General features: G+C 38.1%; 1 protein-coding gene across 3 annotated transcripts in view; it reads right to left on the reverse strand.

The window, feature by feature from the left end:
• Positions 1-851: 851 nt before the first annotated feature.
• LOC131254379 (phenylalanine--tRNA ligase alpha subunit, cytoplasmic) overlaps positions 852-14,597 on the reverse strand; it is a 51,648-nt gene continuing 37,902 nt past the window's right edge. For all 3 annotated transcript variants that reach the window (XM_058255377.1, XM_058255375.1, XM_058255369.1), the window contains 6 exons: positions 2,671-2,767; positions 2,444-2,515; positions 2,019-2,085; positions 1,655-1,780; positions 1,194-1,248; positions 852-1,108 (listed from right to left, as the gene is read on the reverse strand). In XM_058255377.1, the coding sequence (XP_058111360.1) occupies positions 1,055-1,108; positions 1,194-1,248; positions 1,655-1,780; positions 2,019-2,085; positions 2,444-2,515; positions 2,671-2,767 (471 nt within the window). In that variant the 3' untranslated portion in view covers positions 852-1,054. The remainder of the gene's footprint in view (positions 1,109-1,193; positions 1,249-1,654; positions 1,781-2,018; positions 2,086-2,443; positions 2,516-2,670; positions 2,768-14,597) is intronic.

The following is a 14,597-nucleotide window of genomic DNA, read 5'->3' on the forward strand; positions in this document are numbered from 1 at the left end:
ATAGGATATCCAAAGCATGCTTTTTTCATACAGCTAGAGCCATGGATCCAAACATCGGTCCACCCCATCTAATCTAACTAGGTGGACTGACTTTGGGCCCTGGCTAATGAAATTACAAGGCAAGGCAGCGTACTGCTTACACCAAGTATTAGTAGGGAAGCCTGTTCTGATGCCGGCAGTTCTGAGGATACTCGAGGTTGGACATCAGCTGGGCCCCATTACATCAGACTGGTCTAGTCACCAGCTGGGCCACATACTTCCAATGGATCTTAAGTCAATTCTATCTAATCAACGATCTTCCATCAGCATGGCCCACCATATGGCTGGACTCAAATCTGTTGGTCAGGCCATGGAAAATACATAGCCACGGCCACTCAATGAATGGCCATGACAAGCACGATACCATGAGCATTGTAATTTACAAAGGTTCCCAGAAAATATTGAAGTTAAAAATCTCCATGCATACAGATTCATGAAGATAGCAGAAATGAGAAAGCAAAGCAGCTACTGGATGTTCTGAGCTAGTCTTACTGACTTTGCTGGTTTATTTCCCCTTGTCCCTTCCTGCTTAGTTGCACCATAAAACAATGCCGTTTGACAAAAGTGGACCTGGCAAAGCTGTGATTGATGGTTCATATTCATGACTACATCGCCATCATTAGACGATCACTCCCATCTAAATTTCTATGATGAAACAGGCATTCTTTCAGCTCATGATGCCCTAGTTACCAAAACCATCAGGACACAGTTGGATAGATTAAAAAAATTGGCAAAATTCAGGAAACGCTGAAATCAAGTAACCACAAATCCAACCATACTTTCCACATGCAGTGGAAAAGACCCAGTCACCATGTTCAAACCAGATCAGTACTCTTGCAAAAATTCACTAAAACTCCTCCAATTACAACAAATCACCAAAAATAATTTTACACGGTACTTGAGATGCTAAAACTACCAGTCTTTTGCCATTACCCCACCAACATCTAACTGGCTAGAACATCCAATTCATTCTCAGGGGGGAAAAACATGTATATGTATTTAATGGACCTGAAACCTACTGAACTCCTAGGCGGCAGATTGGGTTAGTCTGGATGAGACCTAAATCCACCTGCACAAACAAAATGTTAGGTATGATGAAAATAACAAATAATGAAATGCTTTTATTGTGTCTTTCTGAAGTAATCTTGGCGTACCTTGTGTCCAAAAAGATCTCGTATGTTGTCAATTCCATACAGAATCATGGTGGGTCTGGTTTGCAGAGAACACAAAAATCAACACCAGACAATGACTAAGATAATATCATTAGGGGTGGCAGCTGATCAGGACCGGTCCTTCAGGTGTCCGGGCCAGGCCTGGGAGGCATGTGGATCAGCCCCATGGCCCTGATTTTGAAGCCCAGTTGATATAAGGGTTGCTCTGGGGCCTACATTTTGCAGATATTTTCTATTGAGGCCCAAACCAAGCCCAAGAGCAGGCCCTTTGTGATGTTAATGGATGGGCTTTTGCGAAATGGACAGGACCAGGCCTAACTGTTAGGCCGGGTCAACAATCAAGGCTTGGGCTGATCCTGTCCTATCTCAGACTTCATCCACTGCTACAACTGTCATTGAAGCAAAAAGACCAATATATCAGGCACTGATAAAATAGCTCTTACCTTTCAAGAGAAAGGCCCCATGCAATCACACTAACATCCTCTGGGAGCCCCATCGGAAGCAGCATTTCAGGCCTAAACATTCCCGAATTCCCAACCTCCACCCATTTCTTGAAACCCTCATGATAACTGACCAACAGAGAATTACCAGGCATCAAACATAGAGTTGGTGCAAGTAAACCCAGAGTCTGATGCTTGTGACCAGAGGCAGCAAGCAGGAGTGGGCTTTGCAATGGAAATTAAGAATAAGCAATTCTATGACTCCAAGAATCTGTCACATATTCTAGAGCGGGAGCAGCATCTCAAACAGAATTTTTTTTTTGCGGGGGAGGGGGAGAGAAATTATGCATGAAAGCAAGATTCCAACCTGAAAATTTCCATGCTGGGCTCCGTATATGGATTATAAGCAGGTTTGAAACGCAGCTTCGACATACCTAGAACAAGACATGAATCATAAGATGGAATGAAAATTTTCAAAGATGGGTTCGTTTATAAAATGATGTAGAACGCTTGAACAGTTGGAACATGTATAAAGAATAGAACAAGGATGGTGCGCATGCTTAGCAAAATGCTGAAACAGAGTCCAGAACTCACTAATTGACTAAGAGCCCAGTATAGCACGTTCCATACATTAAATTCAAGTTTCAGTTCAATATAGACACGCACATGCGCACAGATGCATGCTTGCATGTGTATAAGTATGTTTTATGCTGAATTGAGGGGGTCAGAGTCAGACTTAGGAATGGAAGAATGAATTTCCGAATCAACTCAAGTTTGTACACATTTTTTTACCCAGGCGTGCGAAGAAGTCATGCAAGACACCAATCAAGTCACCGAGAGTGAGCCCACGATCGCAAACGAGACCTGAATCCAGAGACAAATTGAAGTGAGTCCATGATGCAAGAAAAAGCAAACATACCAAATCATTTACTCCTTTGTTAACTCTAAAAGCCAGTCATTTATAAAAGCATTTGAGAAAACTTCAAAAGCCAGGAGAAATCTACAATAAGAGTGCATGCCTTCTATTTGGTGGAACTCTGCAAGATGAGTTCGATCTACAGCTTCATTCCGGAAAACACGATCTATAGAGAAATACCTTCGGGGGCTAAAAGGTTTCTGAGCATAACATATCACTAGTTAGTAAAAACAAAAGGAAAAAGAAAAAATAAAAAAGAAAACAACTTCCAACAAACAAACTTCCAAGGACTATGTCCAAAAACTAGATGGACCACTCAAAAAACTCACTGGATCAGGTGTATGCTAAAAACTCACTGAAACAAGTGTTCTCAATTGAGATCTTGGCCTGGTGAGGATGGGTAACTCTGTTTTCATTATAACCCGAAATGGAAGTCGATCAAGTATTTGAAAAAGTCAAAAGAGTCAGGTATCAAGAGCCTTGTGAGCTCAAAACATGAAAAAGGCCAAGTGCTAAACTGAGCTCCTACGCAATTAGGACTTGCAACATTAGGACAAAGTCATTTTATTGATTTTTTTTTAATTCATGGACATAGAAAGAAATAGAAAATTGAGAGATGTATTAGACAAATGATTCCAGACTTCTGGATGTTTAGATGATCCGTCTAAATTATATTCAAAGCTTGTATTGATTCTACTATAGCTGGTCAAAGATGGATCATAATCCAAAAATAACATGAAACAATCATTCATGAAAACACATGCTTGCCACCTTGTACACATAATATTTAATAACTTAAGAAAGTCCCGTGATGTATTTCCATTGTGGAAACTCCCACACAAGAATGACAGTTATCATTTTCCAGACAGCATTAACTTTCAGGACACTTCACAATTTTTTTCTTTTTCTGCCATGGTTTCTCCCTCCCTCCCTCCCAAGAAGAGTGATGTATCAAAAGCCTTATGAGCTCAAAACATAAAAAACGCCAAGTTCTAAACTGAGCTCCTAGACAATTGGTTCTATGGTCAGATTTGAAGACAGAAATTATGCGTGAAGGTTATTGATGGGACAGATCGAAAAGAAAAGAACAAGTATACGGGCGAAAGCCAAAAAGCAAGTAATGATCTAGTTGATTATGTTCGTGGATATATACATCCTTTGCTTGTGTGATGTCCAATTCAGTTGAAAGTTTTCTTTAGCGTGCATCCAAAGTTCTACCCTTTTTCAAGATGGATACCAAGAATCAATCAAAGAACAGCATTATATCTCCATCTGAGTCGATGTCTCTCCCAAATCACATAAACTAAACTGAATGGAATAAACTACTACAGTTGACTACATCTGCAGTGGTTTTTCTAACCAGAAAAAGAAAGGTAAAATATCTGCCTTTGCCCAGCCTGATGAGACTGCGACGGACCTTGATGATTGGGTCAAAGAGATGCTCAAATTAGGGCATTGTTGTGGAACAATTTGGAGCCAAAGATCAGTGCGAATGTCATCTCCTTCAATACTCAAAGAAATATGGGATAACTTGAACAAGATGTATTCAAAAACCCAAGTCATATTTATGAGCTTCTACATAATATAATTTCATTCCAATAGGGAGACGAGTGTGGGAGAGTATTATTCTGCCCTAGAGGGCATGTGGAAAGGATTGAATGCATATCAATCGATGTTGAATGCTAAGGCAAAGGGAGGAATTTTGTGTCGCTAAATTCTTCTCTGGCCTCCAACCTGAGTTCAAACCCATGAGAGCTTAGATTCTTGGAGGAAGTGAGATCCCATCAGTTATAGAGGCACTCATCAGAGTTCAGTGTACAACTTGTATGACCACACAGGGTTCCTCATAATCTGATCAGTCTGCATTTATCTCTGCATTTGGCAAACGTGACGGGGGCAGTCAAGGTGGTGGTTGGTTTGGAGGTAGAGACTCAGGACGAGGTCATGTTGGAGGCAAGAATACTTGGGAGTGGTTGTGGCGCAGATTCTGGTGGTGGTCATGGCTATGGTCCTGGTAATTGACATTACATACACTGTAGCCTCAACAATTACACAGTTGATATGTGTTGGAACCAGTGTTTTTGGTAGCCTAACTCCCATGTAACATACACTACGGAATATGTAGCGTAGCTACAGAGTATGTAGTGTGTATTGCTGGTAGCGTACGCTACCAACAACTCTTTTTTTTTTTTTTTTTAATTTATTTATTTTATCAAGTTAATTAAAATGTTAGTCTTTAGGATATTTTGGAAATGGTGGTGACTCACATACATCACACGTGGCAGTAACTTGCACCAAATTGTGGTCCCTATCGTGCTGACTCTCCATCCATACAGTTACATCCATCGGGACAATCTTAACCATTTGATTTTGGACTTGAAATTGTACGGTTGGAGAGACTTTAGGTCTGATAACTGGTAGCAGACTCATAAGTTAAAAAAAGTTTACAACTTAAACCTCCTACGAAAAGGGGTTTGAAAACCCTACCCATCTCCAGCAATGCTGCTTCCGGTGCAAAAAAAAAAAAGAAAAAGGAAAAGATTTTCGATTATGTCAAAATACACATCCATTTGAAGCAAGATTTGAAGGGTTTAAACAGTCATATCAGAGGATCATATGGATGGAATTTGAGAGGCATTGGACCAAAAACAAAGAAGAAAAAAGGATTTCCCCAATCTGATGTCCGTGCGGCTGTAGGCCTCCGATTTGAGATTTTTGCTTGATTTCGAAGAGATTAAATGTATGGTTATTAGTAGTAACTAACCTCATTTAGTTATATTCTTTCAGTTTTTTTTTTCCTTCCCCGTATGGTTTCTACCTTTTTTTTTTTCGAAGACACAGGGTGTCCCCACCTCTTTTTTGAAGTGAGACTAATCCTCGCGGATACACGCAATCACCCACAACCATGTGTATCGGGTAAAGCCAAGGAGGGGAATCGAACCCTCACCTATAGGGAGCAAACCTACGGTGAAGACCATTCGCCCAAACCTCGTTAGGTTGGTTTCTGCTTTTTTTTATTAAATTTTTTTTTTTCTTCTTCTTCACGTTGGAGATGATGGTTCTGTAGAATAAACTTGTTTGAGAAGCAATGGTTGCATACAGTCACTGTTTTATAGTTTTGCATGGAAATGGCCCACCTGCAGGCACTCAAAATGGTTTGTTTTAGCGTTGCATACATTACAACCACTATTTTAGGACAAACTAACTGAATTATTATCACTAGTTATTGGTTGTTACATTCCGTACTGCCACTGTCAGTTGCTTAATGTTTATTCACCTATTTTCTTTCTATGGTGTAGCTGTGGCCCTACAAAAAATTGTGTATATTTGTTGATTTTTGAATTTGTGATGTTTCAATAAATTAAAAGGAAGAGATTAAAGATGTCAGAAGGCAAAGAGAGATTTTGCATGGAAATATGTTATTGATGATCAGTCAGGAACACATAGAAATTATGGACTATGCAAGTTTTGTAGGCAAAGGTGTACGGGAGGGGTGACGTGTTTAAAGCATCACTTGATTGGAATCCACGTTGGGATTTAAGCCATGCCTGAAAGTAAAAGAAGAAGCAAAGTTGGAGTGTTCAAAGGCTCTTAAGGAGCATCATGAAGAAGAGAAAAAAATAGGAAGTGTTCCATGACATTGTGAGAGGAGGATCAAAATATTTATTTGAGTTTGGTAACGTAGGAGGTGGTGGTAATGACGTATTTGAGGTTTGTAGCGGGTCTGGTTCTGGCATGGTACACCAACCAGTAAGAGCACGAAAGTAGCGAAAGAAGACGAGTGACATTAAATTTGAAGTGGAAAAAAGAAGAGAGAATAAGTTTGTAAAGTGATTGGTAGAATTTTTTAATATGTAAATGCGTTGTCACTCAACTTGTGTAATAGCCCATACTTTCCTGATATGTGTAAGGCTATTGGAAAGTTTGGACCTGGTTTAAAGCCACTATTTATGCATAAGATGAGGACATGGATCCTCAAGGAGGAAGTGAATAATGTTGACAACTTAATGAAGGGATACAAGCAAGGTATTCTGTAACGGTAACAGTGGCCATAACGGTCACCACTGTTATCTTTACGATATGAGTTGTAATGGTTGTTACGGCCCTCGTAACGGCCGTTATGGTATCTTTTTCTTATTGAAAACAAAACCCCCCCAAAAAACCTAGATCTACCTCATAACGTTGAAAAAAATATATGAAAAATCTATATTTACCTCGTAATGGACCATTACGGGGCTGTTACAGCCTTTACAGGGGGTGTAATAGGCCATTAGCGGTAGTTACAATTTTATTCATTTATTTTCCAATAACAGTTGTTACAGTCGTTACGACCCTGTAACGTGTAACGGCTGTGCCACTGTTACCTTTACGTAATAGCCTTTATGGCCCCGTAATAGCCTTTACGGCACACCATGGACACAAGGAATCTTGGAAAACATATGGTTGCACAATTATGTCAGACGGTTGGACGGATGGGAAAAATAGAAGCATCATCAATTTCTTAATAAATAGCCCAACTAGAACAATGTTTTATAAGTCCATCGACGCCTTAGATTCTATAAAGGATGGCAATTTGTTATTTAAATATCTTGACGATGTTGTGGAAGAAATTGAGGAAGAGAATGTAGTGTAGGTAATTACAAATAACCATTTAAGCTATGAGAGTGCCGGGAAGAAGTTGATGGAGAAGAGAAAAATGTTATATTGGACTCCACGTGACATATATTGCATAAACTTGATTTTGGAAGATAATGGGAAGATGAAGATGTTCTCCGAGACACTTGAGTAAGCAAGAGAAATTACAAAGTTCATATACGAGCATGGGATAGTTCTGAGCATGATGAGAAGCTTTACGAAAAATTGAGCTTCTATGGTCAGCAGTGACATGCCTTGCCACTGCGTACCTCACCATTCGAAGTCTTTATAAGCAAAAACAAGCTCTTTAAGCCATGTTCTCATCATAGAAGTGGGCATCTTGTGCTGCTTCAGCTAAAAAGCCAGAATGAGTGAAAGTATTGACTATCATAATGCTTGATCCTAACTTTTGGGTGCAGGCTTCCTTTTGCGTGAAGAGCATCATTCAAGTGGATTCGGAGGAGAGGCCTACAATGAGCTTTATTTATGAATTGGACTCTGTAAAGGAGAAAATCTCATTCAATTGCAATCAAGTAAAGCAAATATATCTTCTAATTTGGAACAAGATAGATGAAAGATGAACTCCACAGCTTCATCACCCTTTACATGTGGCTGGGTATGTGTTGAATCCTGGGATATGGTATTCAGACAAGTACTCTTTATATCTCGAGATTAAAAAAAAAAAGTGGGCTATATGAGTGCATGTTGAGGATGATCTCTGATAGGAAAGATTGTGTTGTTGCCGATATTCAATTGGATGAATATGAATTTAAAATAGGGGATTTGGCTCTAAGTCAGCGATAGATAACATGATGCATAGTTCACCAAGTATTTTTATATTTGCACTTGTGTGTGTGTGTGTGTATAATGTATAGTATGGTTGTATAATTGATGAAAGCATTTGATAACCATCCGAGTTTTAAGTCTCACATGTAGTGCGTATTTTTTAGCATGTTTTTTATTTTTTATTTTATTTTATTTTTAGTTTGATATACTCTTAATTGGCTATTTAGTAATTAGTATATTAGCATGTTTTTGACATGAATCATTATATGATAGGTCCATACAAAGAAGAGGACTAGGCTGGAGAAACAAAAGTTGAATTCTTTGGTTTTATGTCATGTACAATACAAAGTTACGGGAGAGAAGCAAGAAGAGGAGAGCTACAATGGACCCTATATTGTCGATCATATTGCTTCTGACGATGAGTGGATTACTAAGAAAGAAGACCCCACTCTTCCTAAAGAGACATCTTGGCTCGGAAACGATAGAGACATAGAATTTGATGTTAGTGCCATTACTAATCCATATTTTGTTGATCCGACTAGTAGCAATGCACCATTAGATGGTGGTCCAAATCCTACCCCTTCAATAAAAGAAAGGCTACAACTCCTTTAAGTGAGTAATTTTAGTTATAACTTTCAATATGAAGTTTTATATATACTTTTTTTAGAAAAGAAATTCCAATGGATCTCTTTTTAATGCGTAGGTCAGGTCCTAAGGAACGATTTCTTTCTCCTGTAGTAGAAGAGAGAGATAAGGGTATAGAAGAGGTGCATGATGGAGATGGAGATGCAGATGATGAATGGCTTGGTGGAGGAATGGATGATGACGAAGATTACTTGCTACTTGATGAGGAAGATGACATCTAGAGTCTAGAATTTATAGTATAAAGTTTATTAGTTATAATGTGGATTAATTTCATGAACATTGTGGGATAAATTTGTGACTTGGGACTAGGTAGATTGCATAATCTCTCTCCGTATTTTTATATTATTTAAATTAGAAATAAAAAGTACCGCGTAGCAGGCCGAACGCTACGCTACATGCTACAAGATATTTAAAACATTGGTTGGAACCTAGTGGGAAAGCCAGCTTGGACTAATCAAGTTCGCTCCTTGGATGATGGTTCTAAATGGTATGCGTCCAAGTTCACCACTCCTACCGGGCCGAGTATTTAATGTGATAGTTGAGACAGTTACTATGACCAAGAAAGAATATGCCAAGCTTTTAAGAGATCATCCCACCCATGCATCTTCTTCTTCAGCTACTTTTACCTAGTCGAGTACAACTTATTTTACTTCTTCCAAGAGTGACCTTTAGATTATTAATTTTGGTGCTTCTGATCACATGACCAATAAATGTAGTATGATGTCTCAATTAGTCCAGTCCTCATCCATCTCTTCTGTGGCATTGGCTGATGGTACATCAACTTGTGTATCTAGGGTGGGCATTGTCCGTCCTACTCTAGATCTCTCATTATCTTTAGTTTTGTACATTCATAAGTTTTCTTTAAGCTTTTTATCTGTTAGTGAACTAACCAATGCACTAAATTGTTCTATTAAATTCCATCATTTCTATTGTGAGTTTCAAGAGCTAAAGACGGGGATGATGATTAGTGGAGGATATGAATTAAATCTATTCTATTACCTCGATCATGGAATAACATGAATTGAAGCTGCATTGCAGACCAACGTCTCTCCTCATCAGTGGCATTTCAGGCATGGTCACCCATATTTAAATAGTCTTGTCCCATCTTTGTTATATTTGTCTAGGCTAGAGTCTGGAGCTTGCGAATTAAGCAAGCATCGTAGAGTATCTTTTCTTTCACGTGAGAATAAAGTGATAAACCCTTTTACTTGATACATTATGATGTTTAGGGTCCAGTTCATGTTTCCAGTTTATTTGATTTTAAATACTTTGTTATCTCTGTGGATGATTGCTCTACAATGACATCGTGATATTTAATGAAAGATCGTTCTAAGGTATTTACATGTTTTCAAGAATTCCATATGCAAATACAATCTCAGTTTGATGCTAAAGTGTGTAATCTAAGATATGACAATGTTAAGGAATATATATCAAACTATTTTCATTCCCATCTTTAACCCCATGGAATCATTAATCAAACATCATGTGCACACACACTACAACACAATGACATCGTGATATTTAATGAAAGATCGTTCTAAGGTATTTACATGTTTTCAAGAATTCCATATGCAAATACAATCTCAGTTTGATGCTAAAGTGTGTAATCTAAGATATGACAATGTTAAGGAATATATATCAAACTATTTTCATTCCCATCTTTGACCCCATGGCATCATTAATCAAACATCATGTGCACACACACTACAACATAATGAAGTTGTAGAGCGTAAAAATCGTCATTTACTTGAGATTTCTGGCACATTGTTATTAAATATGAAGGTTCCGAAAGTTTTTTGGAGTAACATAGTTTTTCTACATGTTATTAAACTGGATGCCTTCATCGGTCTTAACTCTTAAGGTGGTAAAACTCTTTTTTCTATCATATATCCCCAACATCGACCGATTTTCATTCCTCCTAAAGTTTTTGGGTGTATAATCTTTGCACATCAATTTGACCATGTTTCTGATAAATAATAAAATTGAACCTAAGGCTGTAAAGTGTGTTTTTCTTGGATACTCTTACACTCAATGGGGTTACAAGTGTTACATATGTGTCAACTGATGTTACCTTATTTGAAAGTACTCAATATTTTTCTAAGGAAGGAAGATCATCATAACTTGCAGAAGTTTCCATCACTCTTCCAATGGTGTCAGACACACTTTCACCCAACGAGGTTTGGGAGAATGGTCTTCATCGTAGGTTTGCTCCCTATAGGTGAGGGTTCGATTCCCCTCCTTGGCTTTACCCGATGCATGTGGTTGTGGGTGATTGTGTGTATCCAGTGTTCAAATTGTCGGCGAAAAATCGATAATATCGCTGATATTATCGGTGTCGCCAAACCGGCGATACCGAAACCCCCTAGTTTCGTTTCTCTTCCAATTGTCGGCGATTTTTCGGCGATAAATAAAATTATCGGCGATAAATTCGCTGTAGCTAACCCACCGAAAATTTCGGAAGTGCGTAAATATGAAAAAAATTTAAAAAAAATAAAATGAAGAAGATGAAAAATCATTCCGATCCATGTAAGAGGATATTTTCGATACCTTTAAAAGAGGATTCAAAATTTGGAGGTAGCACACCAATCGATCGATCGTCGAAATCCGTGCATTGTTCTTCCGTATGTAAAAAAAACTTCAATTTTTCCTTTTTTTTCTTCAAATAAATGAAAGATTTCAAAGAAGCGGCAATTTCGGCAAAGAATCTTTCATAGATGGGTGGATATTTCCTAAATTTTGGAGAGAATTTGAGAAATTTCAAGGATTTGAAGGATTCGAGGGCTTCGGAAGATTTTCCCCAAAATGGTTTCCCGCATCCGAAGCTCCCTTTCACGGGATGACCACACGTAAGACATGAAGTGCTCACTGCTCTGTGGGCCCACTATGATGTAATGTGTTTCATTTACGCCGTCCATTTATTTTGAAAGATCATTTTAGGTCATGAGCCGTTAAATGAGTCAGATCCACATTTCAGGTGGACCACATCAAAGGAAACAGCGGTGATTGAACGCTTACCTTTAAAAACTTTTTAAGGCCCACTGTAACGGTTATTTGCCATCCAACCATTTGATTAAGTCACACAGATTTTGATGAAGGGAAAACACAAATATCAGCTTGATCGAAACTTTTGTAGCTCCTGATGAGTTTTTAATGGCCACTTAATGGTGGCCATTCAATAACCACTGTTTCCTGCCATGTGGTCCACCTTAAATTTGGATCTATCTCATTTTTTGTCTGATGCCTTAAAATGATCTGCCAAAATGAATGGACGGTAAAGATACACAACTGTTGATAAGGCCCTATGATGTTTATTTGACATACAACATGTTAAGAAGGTACACAACTGTTGATAAGATCACGTGATATTTATTTCACATCCAAAACGTTTTGATAAGGTATACAACTATGGATAAGGTCACGTGATCCTTGGGCCCATCATAATGTTTCTGTGATATTTATTTGACATCCAATGTGTTGATAAGGTCACGTGACCGTAGATGAAGGGAAAAAAATAAATCTCAACTTGATTCAAATTTTTTGTAGCCCATTAACGGACAATCACCACTTTTTCCTTAAGGTAGGGTCTAATTGAAAATTGGATCTACTTCATTTTTTGCGGTCATGCCCTAAAATAATCTTAAAAATTGGATGGACAGCATGGATATAGAAGACATACATCAAGGTAGTCCCCACACTAAGGGTTATACCGTCTCATGTGAGTTTGCACCTAATCTTCATTAGAGTGTGTGACTTGGGTGTGACCCCAGAACCAGTGGCGTGGGTGCCTATAGGGCCCACTTGTTAAGGCGTGATTTAAAAAAATTAAGAAGATATAAATTACAGGTCTTCCACACTACAGGAAATAGTGGTTGAATGCCTACCATTAAAATATTCCTAAGGTCCACAGTAATATTTTTTGACCATCTAAGCTATTGATAAGGTCAAACAGACCTAAACAGACCTGAATGAAAAGAATAAAAAAAAAAAAAAAAAAAAAACACACACACACACACACAAATATCAGCTCGATCCAAAACTTATGTGGCCCACAAAAGGTTTTTAATGGTCATTAACCAATGTTTCCTATGGCGTGGTCCACACAAAATTTGTATCTACTTTATTTTTTAGTCCACACCCTAAAATAAGCCAGCAAAATAGATGAACGTCGTGGATATACAATGCATACATTGAGGTGGGTCCTACGATAAAGATTTAGACGATGACTACAAGCCACCTCATCACTCCATGTAAGGATGAGGGATGGCAAAAAAGGTATGCTTTGTTAGTTCATTTAATTTTACATATCTTAATTATTGTACTATAGTTGCATTTGTATTATATAAATTTATTTTGGTTACTATTTGAGTGATTTTTATGACAACGCATGCCTTTTAGCCCCCATTAAATGGAACTTCTAATTTAATGCATTCTTTTTGCAATTTTTTCATTCTTGAATATGTAAATATGTGTATTTAGGCATGTCCTGGAGTTTCACTGAAAAATTCCACCATTTTCTCTATGTTTCCCCCATTTTCCCTGCATTTCCAGTTATCGGCGATATTATCAGCGATAACGATATTATATCTTTATCTCCGGCCAGCGAAACTTGTAGCGATACCGACAACTCGAACACTGTGTGTATCCACAGGGATTAGTCTCCCTTCAAAAAAGAGGTGGGGACACCCTGTGTCTTAAAAAAAAAAAAAAAACACTTTCATCCATAGAGCGAGTTCCTGTGCAACGTTTAGATCCGCCACTGTTGAAGGTCTACCCCACATGTTCCAAGCGAGGTGATGAAATGCAAACCAACATGTCCTCTATCAATCCTGCCACCCCATCAAGATCATTCTCTCGAGTCTTTACCAATATTGTCTGATGAAGATGATTTGCCTATTGCTATTTGTAAGGGTATATGCTTTTGTACCTAGCATTCTATCTCTAATTTTGTTTCCTTTAATGACTTATCACCTTCTTTTCGAGAGTTTGCTTTGTCTATCCTCTATGTTTGTTCATTGCTCTTTCCAAGAGGCTCTTAATAGTGATGAGTGGAAGCTAGCTATAGAAGAGGAGATTGTTGCACTTCATCAAAATCAAACTTGGACTTTAGCTCAACTACCTGTAGGAAAACGTGCAGTAGGGTGTAGATGGGTACTATATCGTCAAATACAATCCCGATGGCTCAATGAATCATTTAAAGGCTCGATTAGTTACGAAGGGATGCACTCATATTCTAGGGGTTGACTACTTACAGACCTTCTCTCTTGTGGCCAAGCTTCATTCCATACATCCGGTGACCTCTATTGCTGCAAATTTAGACTGGCCTTTGTACCAATTGGATGTGAAGAATTCCTTTCTTCATGGAAATCTGCTTGAAGAGTTGTATTTGGAGCAAATGCCCATCTTTGTTGCTTAGGTGGAGTCAAATAAAGTCTGTCACCTAAAGAAGTCAATTTATAAATTAAAACAGTCTCCTCATGCTTGGTTCGACAAATTCAGTAGGGTGGTGCCCCAGTTTGGGATGAAATGTAGTCAAGCAAAACATTTGATTTTTGTTTAATAGAGCAAGACAAATATTATTATGTTAATTATATATGTGGATGATATAATTGTTATTGATTGTGATAATACATGCATTTTTGAGTTAAAGAAGTTCTTGCAGTTGCAGTAACACTTTTGTACAAAAGATTTAGGTTGCCTTTGATACTTTCTAAGTATTGAGGTTGCAAGGTCAAAAGCGGGAATTAACTTGTCACAGTATGTAATGGATTTAGTAGAAGAGGTAGGTCTATTGGAGTATAAGCCAGCTAAAACTCCCATGGATACTAATTCAAAGTTGAGTGCAGATGACATGAAATTATTTAATGATTCACGGAAATATCGCCGATCAGTTGGCAAATTAATCTATTTAACAATTACACGACCGGACATCACTTATCTGGTCAGTGTAGTTAATCGGTTTATGTA

This window comes from Magnolia sinica, chromosome 1, assembly GCF_029962835.1.
Source record: "Magnolia sinica isolate HGM2019 chromosome 1, MsV1, whole genome shotgun sequence".
NCBI lineage: Eukaryota > Viridiplantae > Streptophyta > Magnoliopsida > Magnoliales > Magnoliaceae > Magnolia > Magnolia sinica.